This window comes from Mobula birostris, chromosome 11 (assembly GCF_030028105.1).
Source record: "Mobula birostris isolate sMobBir1 chromosome 11, sMobBir1.hap1, whole genome shotgun sequence".
NCBI classification, from domain to species: domain Eukaryota; kingdom Metazoa; phylum Chordata; class Chondrichthyes; order Myliobatiformes; family Myliobatidae; genus Mobula; species Mobula birostris.
Window position 1 is genome coordinate 108089157 of NC_092380.1, and position 21144 is coordinate 108110300.

The 21144-nt window shown below is 36.4% G+C and overlaps 1 protein-coding gene across 5 annotated transcripts in view; it reads right to left on the reverse strand.

The window, feature by feature from the left end:
* The window catches only part of elp4 (elongator acetyltransferase complex subunit 4), a 230912-nt gene that overhangs the window by 100671 nt on the left and 109097 nt on the right, over positions 1-21144 (reverse strand). For 4 of the 5 annotated variants that reach the window (XR_011887814.1, XM_072272814.1, XM_072272818.1 and 1 more), the window contains 2 exons: positions 11744-11852; positions 10636-10742 (listed from right to left, as the gene is read on the reverse strand). Coding sequence is in view for 4 of the 5 variants with exons in the window: in XM_072272814.1 (XP_072128915.1) it covers positions 10636-10742; positions 11744-11852 (216 nt within the window). In the remaining variant the exon portion in view is untranslated. The remainder of the gene's footprint in view (positions 1-10635; positions 10743-11743; positions 11853-21144) is intronic. The other variant, XM_072272816.1, reaches the window with a different exon arrangement.

Below are 21144 nucleotides of genomic sequence, written 5' to 3' on the forward strand. Positions count from 1 at the left end.
AATAAAGGATGGACATGGGCATGGCAGTGACAATATTTTTATTTAATTCTTATTTCAACATCTGTATATTGCTGGCGAGGCCAGCATTTATTGTTCATCCTTAATTTGTCCCAACAGGATGGCTTGCTATATCATTTTGGAGGACATTTAAGAGTTAACTACTTTTCTTAGGACTGGGAGTGACCTGTGGGCCAGGCTGTGTAAAGAAACAATCTCAATTTTTAAGTAATGGTTACCGACATCATTGAATGGGGTGTGATTAAAGAAAACAGGTTTAAAAAAAACAATATGCATGCTCCAGTTTCCACCCACAGTCCAAAGACAAACTGGTTAGTCCATTAACTGGTCATCGAAAATTGTCCTGTGATTAGGCTAGGGTTAAATAGGTGGGTTGCTGGGCGGATCTGCTTATTGGGCTGGAAGAGTCTATTCTGTGCTGCATCTTTAAATAAAAATAAAATTAAATAAAAGAAGGCAGTCACACTTTAAAGGTGTTCTGTAGGCCCTCAAACAACATGAGAGAAATTAAAAAGTCACATTTGTACACAAATTTCTAGTAAATGCAAAAACACTAGGGCAGGCACTTTAGTAAAGCTCATTTATCGTAATATTTACTGGTATATAGTCAGTGTAAAAGGTGTCAAGAGACCATGGATTCCAGAATTTTAAGCTAGTATCTAGTCAGTCCATAAGAAGGAGAACTGTGCGAAAATTTTGGATTTAGTTTTGAAAAGGTGAAAAGTTTTAGTTTGAGAGCTTTTTTTTTGAAGTAGTAATTGTACTTCAGTCAGTTTTAAAATTTCTATTTAACATTTTAAAAATAGAAATAAATCCTTTAAATTGGAGTATGTGATTTACCACAATGCTCATTTGTTCTCTATGCTTTAATTCACATCCTATAAACAGGACAGCACAGGAATAGGCCCTTTGACCCAGGATATCTATGCTGACCATGGTGTCAATTTGAACTTTCTCACCTGCCTTCCCAAGGTCTATATTCTTCCATTTTCTGCCTGTTTATATGTCTGTCCAAACTACTTTTAAACACTGCTTGTATCTGCTTCCATCACTTCCCCTGGCAGTGTGTTCCAGGCACTTCTGACTCTGCATAAAACAAAACTTGCCTCATAATTCCGCTGAAAACTTTCCCCTTTGAAGCTCTGCTTGCTTTTTTAACCAATGCTGTCATATTTGTGGCTTAGCCAGTGCAGGTGTTCCCAACCTGGGGCCCACAGACCCCTAGATTAATGAAAAGGCTTCGTGACATAAGATGTTTAGGAACCCCTGAGATAGTGTCTTTCATGTTCATTGTGTTTGTGTGAGATCATGGGAAAGGGACATTGCAAAAAATATCCCCAAAATAGTTACATTAGTCTACCTTCAAGTTCAAGTTCATTGTCGTCTGTTCTCTCTCTGTATATTATACACACACACACACACACACACACGTATAACCAAATGAAACAATGTTCCTCTGGACCACAGTGCACCCACAAAACATATCACACACAGCACATAACCAAAATATTTCTGTAATATATTAATAAAATACAATTCAAAATGCATGTAAAGTGTGCAGCACATGTAAACAGCTCGATGTAATAGTGACGAGACCTCAGTGGTGGCAAGGTATTCGTTAGTCTCATAGCCTGAGGGAAGAAGTTGTTACCTAGTCTGGCAGTTCTAGTCTTGATGCTCCTGTACCTCCTTCCTGATGGTAGTGGGTAAAAGAGATTTGTGGGATGGATGGTAGGGATTCACAAAATAAAAATTGTCTACTTTCTAATATACAAATTGTTTTTTAAAATTTTCTTAAATTGTATAAAACGCACAATGATTTGTTTAGCTTCATTTTACTGATTTATTAATTTGTTGATTATAAACACACAATTTATTTTTATCAGATGTGGGTGTCATTGGCAAAGATTTATTTATAATCCAGCCCTAATCATTTTTAAGTAGCTGTTGGTAACCTGCCTTCTTGATAAACTACAGAATGTCTGGAATCATTACTCCCACAATGTTGCCACAAGAGCTGAAGATGCTGGAATCTGGAATAACAAAACCATTGCCTGGAGGAACTCAATGGGTCGAGCAGAATCTGAAGGGGGAGGGGGAGGAGAAGAACTGTGGATCTGAAGTGTTGAAAATTGTGTTCCACCTCCCACCACCATAGGTGCTTTTTGACCCATGAGCTCCTGCAGCAGATTGGTTTTTACTCCCACAATGTTTTCAGATCTAGATCCACTGACAATGAAGGAAGTCACTGCACTGCACAATAAATACCTTAAACTACTTTTTATAATGCTGTTTACATTGTAAATTCATGCTGGTATTTATTTATTTATGCACATTTTATTTCATATTTGTACTTTATTTTCTATGTCAACACACACAAAATGCTGGAAGAACTCAACAAATATGGCAGCATCTATGGAAATGAATAAACACTCAACATTTCGGCTGAGACCCTTCTTCAGGACTGGAAAGGAAAGGGAAAGATGCCCCTTCTTATACAATTATTGAATGCTGTTTTTTTCATGTCACACCAACACACCACAGCAAATTACTAAATCTGGCACCCTAGATTTTTATAAGGATTCGAATGTTATGGCATCCGCAGATCCCTGATCTCAACATCATCGAGGCTCCCTGGGATTACCTGGAGAGATGGAAGCAAGAGAGACAGCAAAAGTCTGCAGAAGAACTGTGACAAGTTCTGAAAGATGTTTGGAACAACCTACCAACTGATTTTTTAAATATATACTGCATGATAGTGTGCCCAAGAGAATTGATGCAGTTTTAAAGGTAAACGGTAGTCACACCAAATACTGATTTTATTTAGTTTTTTTTTACAGTTTATTGCTTTTTATAGTGAACTTTTTGCTATTTAGAATCCTTGTATTTCATTATTTTTGAAAGCATCTTTACAGAACTTTTTTTCACATGTAACTAAGATTTTTGCACAGTACTATAAATGACAAATAAAATTGACCTTTGATATATATCTCGTCCCCAGTTTAAAAAAAAACGAATCTTGTCAAGAATATAATTGTTGGGTATCAGCTCACATACATTTATCAAACACTCTCTGGTCTGGTCTAGCAAAGGTAGCTGCAGAATTAAACTCTCTTTGCCCTGACCATACATAGCAGCCATTGCCTCAGAGCAGCAAGATATCAATCAGTTGCCATTGCCTATGGAGTTTTAGCCCGAAGGTAATTTGTCACTTCAGGAGAGAAGTAAAGGGAGAAGCAATTTGATAAGCAAGTAAGTTCAGTTTGGGAAACAAAAGCATCTCACAAGGAACTGGAACTCACAACATTTACTATTAAAATCAAGTTTAAAAATTTATGTTTAAAAAAAGTTAAAAAAAAATTGAATCATACAAATTTCACAATGTACGGGAGGTTAACCCATTTTGCCATGTATTTTTCTGCTTAGGCTGTGCACAGTAATTTGTCCAGCACTACACAACTAGGTGGTGTAGGTTGTGAAAGGCTCTATATAAATGCAGATCTTTCCTTATCATAGAATGATATGGTAGAAAGGCATACTAGAATATGAAAATGGGAAGCTGAGTAACGTTTGCAGCTGTGATTAGACAGTGTAGTACACTAGCTCTGGCCTTCAAATCCGACATTTGGGCCTTTGAGTGGAAAATCCTACAGAAAGTAGTGGATTGGCAGAGTACGTCACAGGTAAAACCCTCCCAACCATTGAGTACATCTACCTGAAACGTTACCACAGAAAAACAGCATCCATAATCAAAGATCCTCACCATCCAGGCCATGCACTTTTCTCACTGCTGCCATCAGGTAGAAGGTACAGGAGCCTCAGGACTTGCACCACAAGGTTCAAAAAGTTACTACTCCTCAACCAGAATCAGAATTAGGTTTATTATCACCAGCATGTGATGTGAAATTTGTTAACTTAGTAGCAGCAGTTCAATGCAATACATAATATAGAAGAAAATAATAAAATAATAATAATATTATAAATAAATAATTCTTATTCAGTATACTTTATACAGTATACATATATTACATATATAGATTAAAATCATGCAAAAAACCATCAGGCTCTTAAATAAAAGAGGATAACTACACTCATTAAGGACTCCTTTATTTTGTTAGTTCATGCTCCTTATTTATTGCTATTTATTTATATCTGTATTTGCAGTTTGTTTATAGTTTACAGATCCTGTTTACAGTTACTGTTCTATAGATATGCTAAGTATACCCACACAAAAAATCTCAGGGTTGTATATGGTGACATGTATGTACTCTGATAATAAATTTTACTTTGAACTTTGATTTGATCAACAGTAGAAAGATGATTTTAGGGGGCTGGAAATAGAGATAAGATCCTGCACTTGAGCAAAGGGCATGGGGAATGGGAAAAAATTATAAACAAAGTGAATATATATAAATGAGAAATGTCTTTTTCAATTTTAATCCCTACCATCTCTGATACTACTTAAGGGCATGTATTGAAATTCTACTGTGCAGAGAGCTAGGTGATTTTATATTTACTTTTGCTAATAAACTTTAAATCCTAGCAACTTACTTCAAAACTATTGCTCTGCTCTTATCGCTTTTGTTTATTCTCTTTCCTATTTGCAGGAGTTTTTTTCTAACTCTCCCATAATCTTCTGACTCATTCTGATCTCTTGTTCTTTGCATTTGGATAAATGTGGAGCACTCTGTTGAGGAAGGCATATGTGCATTCTAACTACTAATGAATGGATGATAACATAAGTAAAGGATATGAAGAAAAATTACATTTAAAGGAAGAATATCCCCCCCCCATCACTTATAGGTGAAAGAGAATGAGAAAGGAGTTGCTATGATTTGATACAATTCCACTACCCTCCCACTTCTGGTTAAAGTTGTGGTGTAGGCAGCTCAACCTTCATTATATCAGAATCTTGAATGATGCTAATGTGCTAACAATTCTGTAATTGGAAAATTCACAATGCATATGTCAGAGCTAAATACCCCAGTTTACATTATAGAATTAAGAGGAAGGCAGAATACTGTGGTTCCGATCCAACAAAAATGTGTCACTTTACCTTGGATACTTAGAACCATAGTAGTGTGTGTGTGTGTGTGTGTGTATGTGTAAACATGCTTGTGAGAAGGAGCGAGTTATGGAGCAATATAATAAATGAATGAGAGAGTGTTTGTATGCTCTATTTGTGGTATCACAAATTCTTATCCACATCTCCTCTCACGGTGGACTCTCTCACGGTGGTGTCTGAAAAGAGGATGCTGTCTAAGTTGCATGCCATCTTGGTCAATGTCTCCCATCCACTACATAATGGACTGGTTGGGCACGGAGTACATTCAGCCAGAGACTCATTCCTCTGAGATACAGCACAGAGCGTCATAGGAAGTCATTCCTGCCTGTGGCCATCAAACTTTACAACTCCTCCCTTGGAGGGTCAGACACCCTGAGCCGATAGGCTGGTCCTGGACTTATTTCATAATTTACTGGCATAATTTACATATTACTATTTAACTATTTATAGTTCTATTACTATTTATTACTTATGGTGCAATTGTAACGAAAACCAATTTCCCCCGGGATCAATAAAGTATGACTATGACTATGACTAACTACCAGACAATGTGCTAAGATAATGCATATCCTTTCATAGCTCCAGGAACTTTAAATTATACATAATAAAGCAAACAAGCTCTCTCTCAAACACGCCCAACAGGTTCAATAGGGGTCTAAATATAAAATGTTAATATGGCAAATATCACACACAAGATGCTGGCCCGAAATCTCCCACTCCCCCTCCCACGTTCAAATCTCTTACTATCTCTTCTTTCAGTTAGTCCTGACGAAGGGTCTCGGCATGAAACGTCGACTATACTTCTTCCTATAGAAGCTGCCTGGCCTGCTGCATTCCACCAGCATTTTGTGTGTGTTGCTTGACTTTCCAGCATCTGCAGATTTTCTCATATATGGCAAATATAGTGACTGATAGAAGTAATCAGATTACTAATAAGAACAAAGCTGTGGTTTCTGATCTATTTTCAGCTAAAATTCTTTACATACCCATCTAGAATTTGTATGGCTATGATAAATTCATGTACCAATTAAATCTGTATTAATGTGATAACGACTACTTTGTCAAACTGGGTCAGTAGCTTCCAGGTTCTGATCTGTTTAAAGCCAGTTGGAGTGTGTAAGAGACACAAGTTAGGCACGTCCGTAGCAGCCTAAGGGAAAGTCATTGGGATGTTTTTCTTGTTCACATCAACACTAGTTCGGCTGTAGGCTGCTCTTAAAATGGAAACATAGTGACATTACCAAGTGTCAACTAAACATAAAAGTGAGACACAATTAGGCAATCAGGGCAGGAGGAGTTCCAAAGGTGTTAGAACAGAACAATATAGTTTTGGCCTACAATGTTGTGCCGACCTTTTAACCTACTCTTAAGATCAAGCTAACTCTTCCCTCCTACGTAACTGTCCATTTTTCTATCATGCATGTGCCTATCTAAGGAATTCTTAAATAACCCTAATGTACCTGCCTCTATGCACTATCCTTGACAGGGCGTTCAACGCATTCACCACTCTCTCTGTAAAAAACTAACCTCTGACAACCCTTTATACTTTCTTCCAAATCATCTTAAAATTAAAAATGTGTTCTGCATTGTTTTCAGAACAATCGTAAGAGAAACGTAATAAGGTAAATCCTGATTATCTCATCTCAAATCTCAAATCTATTACTTCACTATTACAAAAAATGCAAAAATGTTTTAGATAGCTGTTTAGCTTACCTAATTGGGAATGTTTGAGTAAGTGTCTAGCTGTATTGGCATCCTTTGGTCAACCATCAGAAAATCAAAGGCAATTGGCATAACTTAACTGAAACTTTAATGCCGCATGATTGTGTCATGTAAGCTCGTTTTGTGCGAGGGGCATTGCAGTTTAGCAGAGAGATTAACGGCCAGACCAAAAGTTGGCCTCCAAACCTTGCCCTGCTGATGCCTCAAGCCCTTTGAAGTCTGACCATCATACCTGGCAAAGCAGCAGTGGGAACTGGGCTGGTGTCAGTTCCAATCACATAGCCTGCCTCAGCATGGCTAACTACAGGGTGCACTAATTGGCCCAATTGCGGATTATACCTTTTGCTACAGATTCAAGACAATAATTTAGTCAAATGATGGTTTTTATCTCCTCCTAATTAAGATTCCAAAGTGGAAAGGAATAGGATTAGACAGACAGACTTTTTTGTTGTTTTTCCTTCAGTCTTTTAATGTTTAGTTCAACATTTCATCCTCCTTTTAATAAACTTACAAAAACTTTACTCCAATCATGCAAATACAGTGCTGGCATAATCCCTTAATAACCCTATGTGTATTAAAACAGCCGTCTGAAACAGAAACTTGTGGAATAAACTAGTTTGCACATTAGTCTTGAGAAATTACAGAGTGCAAGCTCATTAGTCAATAAGTGGGCCTCCTGGTAATGTGCCTTTCATGGATGTGATGGAATGTATGGAAAGAGGTAATGTATAGGTCTCTGAAGTCAAACTGGCACCTTCCTTCGTAAATTGTACTTCTGCACAGAATATGGTAATATGTTAAAAAGGTTCACAGGAGCATGGAGCTAGAATTGCTGTTTGAAATGCTACACCCAATAATTTCACAGGAAAAGTCCGATGCATAAATAAAAATACATTACAGTATTTGGTGGCCTTTGCATTGCTACTGGGGGAGGGTGCTTGCTGAGCACAAAATAACTGCCACGTTTTCTATGCTACAAAATGATTAGTATTCAATACCTTGCCATGGGGGTTTATCTGCCATCCCAGGACATATATACAGAAGAGTGCCGGAAAAGAGCCAGTAACATCATGAAGGATCCCACCCACCCTGCTCATGGACTGTTTGTCCCACACCCATCAGGGAGGAGGCTACATGGCATCCATGCCACGACCACCAGACTCAAAAACAGTTACTTTCTCCAAGCAGGAAGGCTGATCAACACCTCCACTCATTAACCCACCCCTCCACACCCCCAACCACCATTACTTTATCATTTCCTGTCAGTCACCTTATATACAGACACTCCAGTGCCTAGCGTCACTTAATGAACATATAATCAATTTATGTATACAAGCTAACTTGTATATTTATATTTATTGCACTTTCATTATTATTGTGTACTTTATCTTTAGTTTTTTTGTACTGTATCTGATCCAGAGTAACAATTATTTCATTCTCCTTTACACTTGTGTACAGGAAATGATACTAAACATTAAATAAACGAATAGAGTAATTAGTGTATCAGCAAATGACATTTGTGTACTCTGAGGGAACCATTTTGGTATTTGGCTTTATTTAATATAGTCTGCCATCTGCCTGAAAGACTTGCATCGGTGAAGATTCATGTATAAATGTTCATAAAAATAATCCCAATGAAATTAAATATTTGCTTTTAAATATTACCTTCAAATAGTTGCTTTTTCTTCTAGTGAACGTCAGTGTGTTCTTATATTTTTATTGCTGAGAATGAAATATCTCCATTGAAAGTAACTTGGGAGAAGAGTGCAAGAATGGCTGATTAACTTGCACTCAGCAAAATTTCTGATTTATGCTGAGAAAGGCTGATCATCTGTTCAGCTGATTGCTTTATGTCATATTTGCTTTTGTCCTACCAAAATTATTGAGGCAATCATAAAATTAGGGGTCTGAAGAAAATTTCATGAGTTTGAACAACTTTTACTCAAACTTAAGGGGCCAATAAACCTGAATTTAAGCTGCTGATAGATTCAATAATGTTTGTAAATCAGAATGAACCATAAACAGCTCTTTAAAAATTTAGCTATTATAGCACAAATATAATAGTGTGATTTGAACTCTATGATTCTATACACTACCTAGAACGAGGTAGATGATTGCAAGTTAGAGCTTTAAAAATCTTCTTTTTGTGCATGTTGTTATACATGAAACATAACTCTTTAAGAACCTTAATTATGTGGAAAATTGCATTCAATTACATTGATGTGTTAACAAGGAATCACGGGGCTATTCCTAACAGACGCTTAACTTTACGACTTCATCGTGGGTTGCTAAGTGGGTATAACAGGGGAGTATCCCAATCAAAACATCTACAGCATTGCTCCCAAGATGACCCAATCAAACAATTGGCCACCCGATTAACTATTAACTATTCTCAACACAATTAAATAATGAAGATCACTGATAACCATTAATTAAGAAAAGGACATCTTAATTGTCAGTGGACTGCATCTTTAATGATTAATAGGTTTTTTTTAAAAGGGTGCAGTGGGTAGTTTTAAGGGTGGGGGTGTAGAAAGCAAAAAAAAAAGGATAGAAAATCTTAAGAAGAAAAAGAGGGATGGTGACAACAGTTGCCTTATCGAGTGGTTAGTCAAGAGGCCAGAGGGTCATGGAAGGGCCACAGTGGTCACTCCAGGGTGAAGTACCAAACACCAAAGTAATGCCAACCCAAATTGACCAGCAGCTAGTGAATAAGACAAAATATGCTAATTTATTTGTGCTGAATTCCCTTGTATAAGCTGAAATAGCCAAGACAAGTGGCCTGCTTAAATGCTTTCCACTTGACAGGAGATTAAATAATATGGTTTGTCAGGGCTGCCCACTTATTTTATCTCCAGTGAAGACACTACACAAGGACTGGAGAAGAAATAATTATCACATCACAAAAAGCCACTCCTCAAATATGCACTCACCTTTTCATGCTTAGTTAATTAATACTTCAGCCTTAATTGGTTAACAGTTGTATTCATTTGCTATTTAGTAACACAGGAAAAAGGGAATGGGTTCAATTCAGTCTCAACACATCAGATTATAAATACCACAAATATCTTAGATCACTGAAGAAGTTTGAATCTGGTAGAACATTAGAACATTAACCACTATAATCATTTTAGAAAAAATTCCCAGACTAGTGATATTTGCTTAATAAAGCAAAGGAAATAATTGCTGGAGTGGCAATTACCATTGTAGTGGTGTTTAATACTGATAATGTGTCCACAGTATATTACAATTTTCAATTAACTCACTAACACATGTTAAAGTATTTTCTGAAACCAGTAATGTGCTAGTTGATGCAAGCCTATGATCAGCAGTAGCAATTGGAGACAATGTTGAACAGTTAGTACTACATTGCGATTCCCATTATTTCCATTCATTGCAACATATGCTGGGAACTGCAAGTGATGAATACCAAAATTATTAATGATGCCCAACCGTATTTTGTTACAAAGCTATTTTAATTCAGATCTACCACAATGAGATGGAATCAAGTACCAGCAGATCTAAGCAATTAATTTGACAAATGATCATAGACTTAATGCTGCACAGCTTTGCGTTGCAGTTTATTCTGGATAGTTACTGAGTCTTGATCCATAAAATGAAAATGTAGCAAAGAATTATTTGCCCTCTCCCACCCACCACAAACACTTCCTCATTTTGGAGGCAAAATTGGAAAGATGATAGCTTGTATGAAAAATAACCGTCTACACGGCCACATATAAGGCATAGCTCATTTAATTATTAACTTACAAAACAACTTACTCTTTTGCTGTATTAAGTGGAGCATTAAAACAAACCTCAGTGTTTCCTACCTCAATAGTGAACAATTTTCGTTTCAATTTGAATGCAAGGTCCTTTGTATCAGGCACATCAGAGATTAAACAATTAAGCCGAGGAAGCTGACGAACATGGAATAAACCTTAAGAAAGATTTAAATTAAAACAAAATGCTATCATGCAGCTGCATAAATTAAACATGCTGATAGCAGAACTCTCCACAATTACATTCCTCACTGTCCCTTTTTAAACCAGGGATCGCCATCAGAAGCAATGAAGCAAACAGTGTGATTATGCTCAAGTAATCAAGCAGAATAAGATAAACAAAAATCCTTGTCCAAGTAAAACTAATTACATTTAGGTGCAGATATGGAGACATCAACAAAAGTAGTTCTGATAGAGGCCCATTTGTGATATTTTCCCTTATATTTACAGTAAGTAAATGTGGCTATCACCTTGCTTTGCTGCCCAAAAACTGAATGATCTGTATTTTATTAAATGCATCAGTAATCAGATAGCAAAAACATGGCTTATAGGTTGGAATGGCTACAGTGTTTATAAAAGAAATGTATTTTGAGGCTTCAGCCATTAGCAATTTGTTACATGCTGTTGTAGTAAACAGCCTTTAAAAAGGGCATAAATCAGAATGGATGTGTAAAATAAATGAATATTTTGAAATGAAGCTCATTTATGACTGTTAGGAACTGGTGTAGACACGAGGTCTGCTTTTAGCTTCGAGCACTGTGAGCTCAAATCTAAGCTGATCTTTTGTGACAGGAACATTGGCTGAGTTGGTGCAGTCTCGTCATGGTATCGGGAATTGGTAAGCTCACTGGCCGAGTGGCTGCCTGGCTTCCTCTGCATGAGTATTCCCAAAAGCCTGCCTACAATGATGCACATCTGATTGAGCACTGTCTTGGTAATTTGGCTTGACAACATGCGAGTAGTTGCCATGTTACTTTCACAGTCCTAATGCACAGTAAAAGATAAACAGTCTGACCAATAGATTGCTACACTGGGAGACAGTCAAAATGCAGATTCTGAAATGAAATCAATTACTACCTTATGGCAGATAAACTAATTAAAGAGCAAACTGCTAAATATCTATAAATCACTTGGGTACTTTGGTCACAATTAGACTTACCGTGATAGTCCTTGTAGATTGGATTGGTTTCCCTCTCAGAAGCATTAAATGATTCAAGGCCAATCACAGTATCTGATAATTTTGCCACACGGCCTATAACTGCTTTGTTCTGTAGAGCATAGAAGAAAATAGCTTTAAATGACTAGAAAAAGGAAAACAGAATACGTTTAATATATTAGCAGAAAAATAAATCAGGATAACTTAAACCTGTATTAATGATCAGCTAGTTCTCAAATTAATCTTTGTTAATATTAGGTTTCTACAGGAAAAAACAGTTTGGTTATAAATATATACAAGGTTGATTTTATGAAGTAATGAAATCAAGTGCATATCTAGGTTTACTTTGCATTTAGATATTTCAATAATGTTAAAAGTCACATAACTGATGTAAGGATTTTTTTGCATTGGTACCTTTCATTAAGTGGATTTTTATAGACAGCATAATGCTTTCTTTCATGTCAATTCATCTGCTATACACCAATTGTAAACTGGAAACAGCTTCAAAGCTGCAAAGTCATTGCCCTTCCATCGTTTCTTGATGCATTTTAAGAAAAGACAACAAAGCATGCGATGTGTCTTGCATTAAATTATTACTGTTTAGGGTGGACTGCAATTGCAGCATTGTCTCTGAAGATCTTCATATTTACATAATATTATTCGATCTCCTGTTAAAAATTTACAAATAATTAGAGCCTCTATCAAAAGTGATCTCTTAAATAAAGTCTAACTTATTTTTGCAGGATTCACTTTATTTTCTTTCTTACCTTGTCCTTTTTGTTCTATGTCATGCTCGCTTTTACCTAGTAAAGCTGACTGCATTTTAGGATACTTCATATATTTTGGATTTTGCTAATTTTTCCTCAGTTCTTACGCTATTTTCATTACATTTTTTTTGTTTTGGTATGATTTGATTTTAAATACTGTATTTTGAGCTGATGTTAGCTCAGGGTGGGTGAGCAGGGGAATGAGAGAACTAAATGGACATGGGTATGGCTGAGGCTGGGTTAGAGGCAGCAGCAGCGCTGGCAATCAGTACTGAGGTGCCTCATGTGCAAAATATATATTGGTAGGCAAGACCCAGCTGAAGGCTGAGAGCTCCAGGAATACAGCAGAAGGCAAGCTTAAAGTCCCCGAGAGAGGGGAGGCCTGCACAGGAAAAAGCTGTTGGAGGTATTGAAATATTATCCATTAGGTAGATTTACAGAAAAAAAAGGTCTAACGTGGTTAAAAAAGTAATAACAATTTAGGACCATATTTTCAGTGTAAAAACATTAAAGAAGGTATGCGCAAAATGCATTTTTCCATATAGGTGATTAAAATAAGCAAAAAAAGAAAAATAAAGTCAGTGTTATTTAGTATATATTTTTCAAAATAATTAAATGTTTCGTCTTGATTCATGAAGTCAATTTTTTTCATGGTTTTAAATTATTCTGTTGTGGATAAATGGTTCTAGGTTAAAAACTGGTTTTGGCTCATTTTTTCAGTTTCATGATTACCAAATATGTAACAAAATCACAATTTTTTTTATATACTCTAGGTATAATGCTACCATGTACAAAATGTTTTTAGTTATAAATTATAGTCTTTTACATTAGGGAGGCAGTGTTTCAGCTACATTAAGCTGCAGACCTGTACAAATTCACTTCATTTGCAAAGATAGGTTGAAGCTACATGTGCATTATTACAGGAAAAGAGACATACAGATTGATTTATTCATTTGTAAAATGATCAACTTGCAATATATGTAATTCCACTCAATGAATCACCATCCTGTTTACCATAGAATACTTTGTCATCCTTAGTAATGAGTTCATGTCAAAAGGTAGCACATTTTAAGATGATATGCATTTACGCTTTATTCTGGATCATGTGAGAAGGAACAGAAATAATTCTGGGATGACATATGATGTTACAAACGAAATTCATTGTTTGAAAGGTTAGCCAAAACGTTGTCTTAGGAAAAAGGAAATAAATTTCCTCTGAGTGCTGGCAAAAATAGTAGGGAATCAATAAATGAGTTACATTCAGGGAGTTGCATAAGCATTGAAAATAGAATACAACTTCATACAAAGATTTAAATAAATTAATAATTTGTACCAATGATCCACAATTCATAAATCAGTAAAGAAAACCTGTGAATCCTATGTATCCTATGATACTCTTCAAGTAGTAAATATCTAGGTGATCTGCACTTTCAAAAAAAATCATGCCAGTATTATTCAGCATCAAGGCCATAAGACAGGAAGCAGAATTAGGCCATTCGGCCCATCAAATTTACTCCCGAAACAAAATACCTGCATCATTTTGGCCAACCTTTCAAATAAATGAATTTCTTTTCCAACATCAAATGACATCCCATAATTATTTCTGTAGTATAAAATGTTATTCATTTATAGAAGCATATTGATTATACATAAATCTATTCAGTAACTGATTATGAAAAAGGTAAAATTCATTTTTTAAGTTAGTACTTTTAAAATCTACTGACTGAATTAATCTGATGACTCATTTCATAACATTGCCCATTCTTGCAGTACTAACCAGTAACTTGTTTTATAGCTAGTCTCGCACAGACTGTGGAAAAGTTCCTTGGTATGCAATGTTATTAAACTACGTGAAATGACTTAACAAGAAAGTAGCTGACAATCACATCTTTAATTTAACATCAATTCCCCATGTTTCCAAGATCGTAGGGAATATATGTAATATTACCATCAAGAGAATATCATCATTGTGCAACTCTAAATGCACCATGGGTCAATAAACAGAGAAAACAATTGTTTATATTCTGTAAACTTATAAAACACAATTATTTAAATCTTGTAAACTCAAGACTTCTAAAACAAAACAGGGAAGGAAAGGGGGAGATGAAAATGTTTGGCCTAATTCTGCTCCCTGTCGTAAGCAAGTAAATACACAAAAGCTGTTCAAAATATAGGAGGCAATAAAAACAGCTGACTCCTGTAATGAAGGTGCTGGCTACAGATACTGAAACTTCCAAATGAGCTTATACTAATCCTGTACCAAGTGTTCGCACGTTGATGGGAGAAAAATTATAGCCTGTCATCAGAAGCAGACAGGCAGGCCTCGGTCCAGATGGAAGACTGGCTGGGAGAGGGGGCAGGTGGGAAGAATGATGGGAATGTGCTAGGAGACAGAAGACTACTCCCTCTGCTGGCCAGACCATTACCTATTATAGCGGTAATTGCTTAGTTTACACTTGCATGTATAACATTAGTATTCTACAACTCTTTAAATAATATTTTTTTACAGCCCAACCCCCTCTCAGGAGGAATAGCAAACTGTTTAAATATTTCCTTCAGGCTTTCAGATAAAAAAAAACAGCCCTTACTGTCGTAGAAACATCCACTTCAGTCCTTCAATCAAGCTCACATTTAAGTCAATGTTCTGCTTCTAGGGATTAATTACCAGCAATATGTGAAATGATAAAGTTGCTATTAATTAAGTTAAAAAGGGCATTAATACCACCATGATGCTCATTCACTACTTTCTAAATAAATCATTTCATCTCTGCACAAGAATTCTTTAAGTAATATGTTATTATCCACAATGATTTATACCAATTCAGTGATGAGCATGATAATTAAGACATCCAAGTCAGCCGAATGTGAAAACTAATAATACACAGATGTGACAGTAATGCAAGTTTTCTGTATTTTGATGGATACAAAGAGCATATTGGACACAGGAAAAATACAAGTGAGTGCTCTTAATTACAGTTACTATGAAGCATTTCTTTGATTTTTGTTCCCAGAAGCAGCCTTTATTTTGCCCCCTCCTCTGCTTGCCAGGTTATTAGGGCTACCAGTGCCTTCTGTTACAGGATCTAACTGCACTTCTGTTTCATGAGATTTTGGCCTTAAACCAGCATCTCCCAGAGCAGGAGGGATCAGCTTTTTCCCCACTGTTTTCATATAAAGCCTGGCTTCAAAGTTACTCCATCTCCTTGCTTTCCAGAAGGTTCCATCCCAGGAACTCTCGCCTGCCATTTGGTTTGCTTTCTCATCTCAAAGGAATTGGCTTGCACTGTTTCCCTATGTTGAACTGGCATTTGCTCTATGGAGTGAGTTATTATTAAACTTTTAGGTCAATTGTGGCACTAACAACTCTTCAGAAGCTTTCAGACACACAGTACAATTTGCCTGCTAATTAAATATTAATATAAAGTGGTGCATTTGTGGATAAGAGCTTTTATGCTCGTTCTTCTCCTTCAGAAGGGGGAGAAAGGTTCTCAAGCACAGTTCAGTAGTTCTATATTGCAATACACACCTCAGTTTGTGGAAAAAAACTTACGTGTACAGCAAAAATACTAATGTGCCAGTTACAGATGGAAAGAGATGTAACAAAGACAACATCAATCAAATTTTCATCCTGGGTATATGGTCAGCTATATGGTTAAGCAAATATCCAGTAGTAACTAAGTATTTACATAATGCAATGTACCTCAAACTATATAATGGTGATCCGTACAATTCACAACCAACACACCAAATATTTGAAAGACATTGCATATGTATTCAGTTCTCTCTATATATATACACACCTTGCATCTGCCCCTCTAAATGGGGTAAATCTAGAGGTTGTTTAGTGCCCTTTGTTCAGAATAGTTGTACCAATGGCTGAGATGTTGGGTAATCTGAAGATTGAATAGCATGGAAGCCAAAGATTCCATATGCCAGAACAGATGACTCTATTTCCACACCATGATGAGAAGTTGACTAAGGCTTACATCATTTAGTTGTGGTCCTAAAGACATCAGGCCTTGTTCCTAGATACATTTTGTTCAACTCTTATTTCATTTATGTGCATTTTGACAAATTCAGATTATGATGTTAAATTTGATGCAAGTGAGTCTTTTTTTTTTCCAGGTGTTTCCAAAACTTTTAACCATATTATAGGTCGCAGAAATTCCTAAGAATTAGAAAATAATAGAATTAGATAAAGCTAACATAATATTCAGTGAATATAATTGCAATACTTGGTCTTGGCATCACTTCAAAAAGAATAATGTTAAATGAACCTTGGTTAAAAGCAATCCTAGACACTTGCAACTTGGCTCTGACACCATTCCTCAATTATCAGAAACAGATTAAAGTTATTTGATTCCAAACCGATAGTGCTAGTTCTACAGGCATGCATCAGGTTCCAGAAGAGAGTTGAGTATGGAATCTACATCTCTCTCTCTCTCTCAACACTATGGAATAAGTACTTCAATGAACAACACTTCTTTTATTTCATGTTAAGTGAATTTCTCTTTGTGTACAGATATTAATGCTTAGTCTTGTAACCAGGAATAAAGAAAGCTATCTGTTGAAAGGGTATACTTATTTTAACTAATTTCCTATTTATATTCAAGAAACGTTCCATGACAAATGATGTTGATACTGATGGTGCCTTCCCTACTTGTTTTCCTTTTTCTGTCATAATCATCGCAAAGGAAATAAAACAGTGTGTTAGATGTACGATTATGGGATCCCACACTGTCTGCTATGATTGGAGGAGCAACGGCACGTGATGTCGTCTGAAGCGGTGGCAGAGCAGAAGCAGCAGGGGAGCTCTCCACTTTCCAATAAAAAGGCAAGTTTCTGAGGAATCGTTCTGCTTTTCATCATTTGTGAAACTGAAGAAAACAAAGTTGTTCAACAATGTGAACAGCTGCTATTATTAAACTAAAAAGTCCACTAGTGCTTGAGACTGAGAGGCCCACATGTTCAGCTGTCCTCTCATCTTGCCATCCTATCCAATTAACTATTAACATGGAGGGCTTTACACATGCTCTCAGGGACTCTTTAACAGGCTTCTTGGAGAGTTGAACAACTACACAGCAGGGACTCTGGGAACGGAGTAGCATTGGCTGCATGAAAATCCTTGCCAGCTTCACTCCACTTAATGACAGCTCACTCTGCAGTTTAGTGTTTGATTGAGACAGAAACTTTAAACCAATTTCCACAAAACAGATGTGACTATCAGAAACTTACACATAAAATTAAATGCAGCAATTCTTATCAAATGCATTATACTCTTTCAAAACATTGATATAACAATGGAATGCAGAAATAATTATTGCACTGAGGCTTATAATGTATCCAGGTTACTTACAGCAACATTAACAGCTGTCCATGCAGCCAATAGCACAGCTGGAGTCATAAGTATTCAATGTTTGGTGCAACTTAAATTAGCTTAATGTTTATGAATTATTCCATACAGAATGTTCCAGAAACAATCATAAGTTTTTTTTTGAAAAATATATTTGAGTGTCTGTTCTAACAACAGAGTTCTTTTTTAACCCTTTTTGTTTTGGTTATTCACCCTTGCAATTTTGTGATTAGTTAAAGATTTCTCAAAGTAACCAGGACATCCGTTCCTCACTGACTTTGCCAATAATCACTATGACAATACTTTGAATTCCTGTCCTTTTTTCTTAAAAGGAGCTTGATAATTTGCAGATAGAATAAAACTCCTTAAAGAACTCATTAAATGTTCACAATATTTGCTTGGCATGTCTCCAAAATGTCTTTTCCCTTCATAAGGAACATTAGAGTACTTCCTCTGAATTTCTAAGAAACCCCATGAGAACCAAAACAGTTCGACGTCTTAGGATTAGTGCAGTCACTGCCACTCAAATAGCAGCATCAACTGAATCTTAAGTGAATCTAAGTTAATTTCAGAAGGAATTTCAGAAGGGATTTCAGTGTAATTTAGTAGCTCCCAAATAAACTGTCCAAATTTGATGGACTTTATTTTGTACATGACACAAAGCAGCTATCAACTCAAGGTGTTTAATTCTCCTTAATTACTAATTATTTTATGCACATCTTGAGCACACGATATGGGAGGGCACAGAATATTTTGGGCCGGACATGAGGTAAAATATTGGCAAGTGCAATACCAATAACGCTGGCATTTACCCCTATACTTGTCATGAGATTCAAGGCTCCCAGTCTGTGCTGGGGTTTCTCTTGACTGCACTCTTAACGTTGGACACATGTAAACAAAATACAATAACCCAGTAGTTATGCTGGGAAATCTGCAAAAAGGAATTGTAGCAGGAACACCAAGACCATTAACTTGAATGGAGAAGAAAGGCTGTGAGATACCAGGATTTCAGTTAATTTATACATTTTTAAAATTAATTGTGTTTTAGAATTTGTATTAATTTTTGAACTTTTTAATTGCTGCTAACAATTTAGTTAAATGGTTAGTTTTTTCTATTTTTTTGCTGTTTTATTGGGGGTATTCAGATTACATAAAGGGCTTGATGTGTACCTAGTCATCAAAGCCAGAGGCATCATTTAACCCAATGGCAATGTTTTAGAGCTTTTTCTAGCCTACCTACATTATGGTAAGGAAATTCACCACTTCTCATAAGTAGTCATTAACAGGCCCAGAGAAGTTCAGCTTGTAGGTCAACAAAAAGAGTAGGCGGTTAGCAAGTTCTGTGCAAATATCCATCTGCTCCTCCACTCCAGTAACTGCATTCAGTCATGCCCAATTTAGACATGACCTGCGATTCATATCTTGGTGCATCATGGCTTGGTATGGCAACTGCTCTACCCCTGACAGCAAGGACACACAGTTCAGCATATCTTAGAAACCAGCCTCCCCTCTGTGGAACCTGTCTGCAACATCTCCCTGCTGCCACATAATCCAAGACCCCACTCACCCTGGACATTCTCTCTTCTCCACCCTCTGATCATGTGGAAGGAATTTAAGGATCAAGGAGGAGGATCAACTTTATTTGCCATATATATTTGGGCAGGACGCTAGTTTAGTGGTTAGCATAACACTTTACAGTACAAGCAACCCGGGTTCAATTACTGCCGCTGTTTGTACGAAGTTTGTACATTCTCCCCATGACAGTGTGGGTTTCCTCCAGGTGTCCAGGCTTCCTCCCATAATCCAAAGACCTACTAATTGGTATGGTGAATTAGTTTTTCTAAATAGTCCCATGACTAGGTTAGGATTAAATCAGCGGATTGCTGGGCGGTCTGGCTCGAAGGGCCTATTCCTTGCTGTATCTCAATAAGTAAATAAATACATTTACATGTATTAGGAATAGAAGATATAAATGCATCAAAGCACGTACCACAAGGCTTAAGAACAACTTCTATAGCACTGTTATCAGACTCTTGAAAGGTTCCCTGTTATCAGACTCTTGAAAGGTTCCCTTGTATAAGATGGGACTCTTGACCTCACAATCCACTTCATTACAGCTTTGCATTTTATTGTCTGCTTGCACTGCACATTCTTTGTAGTGTAACATTTTATTCTGCATCCTGTTATTGTTTTTCCCTGTACTACCTCAAAGGACTGTTGAAGTAATATATATATACTGATCACTGTACCTCAGAACGTGTCACAATAATATACCAATTTACCAATTAATTTAATTCCAAAAGGAAGACACTGTAGACAGGAAATTAATTGAGATGTGGGAAATGGTGGAAATATTCAGCAGACCACTTCTGATGAATGGACACTGAAACACAATGTTAAACCTGTTCAGCTCTTAGCTGCAACATGACCTTTCAGCTTTTTATGCTTTTAAATCCATCTAACTTGCCCCTGCAATGTTACTGATTGTGAACTTTATTTTCATTCACTGTTTCTATTCTCCATATTTATGTGTTCTTGGAAAACAGTTGTTGTTCTGGTGCTTCATGCAGGGAAGTTCTTGAGAAGTGGACTACAATTATAAAGACGATTATCATCAGTATAATTATTATCAGTCCATCTCAGCTAGACTTACTCCAGTCACTTAGAAATATAGAAAATGATATTCTAAAAATATATCACCGACTTTACTGTTAATGGAACATGCCAGATCTTTTAATAACTACTGCTTCACATACTTTGTCCATATTAATGAATCTTGGAGATGGAATATGCAACTAATTCAATCTATAAAATATATAAATAGTAAAAAAAAACTGCTGAAAAATATCAAAATAGTAACTTCTCAGGTCAGGAAACATTTGTAAAAACGGAAACAAAATTAATGTTTCAGATTGAATACACCTTATTGGAAGAGAGAAAGTAAGTTAGTTTTAATGAAGTGCATTTTGACTTGTAACATTCACTTTGTTTCTCAATCCACAGATGCTGCCTGTCCTGCTGAGACTCCAGTATTTTCCAATTTATTGCAGTCTTCCAGAACCTGCAGTTGTTTGATTTTCAGTGGTTCAAGATAATTAAATTTAGTTGTCTACTGTCACGGAATAAATCCAGCTTGACTGATACTGCAAAAATCCTTACTTTGTGGTGGCTCAATCAGAATGACCAATTAGAAAACAATAGAATGAAAAGAAATAGCCACAGCCTACTTGGAGAGGAATTCTAATGATTCTTTGCCCTCTGAGGGAAGAAATTTCTCACCCCTA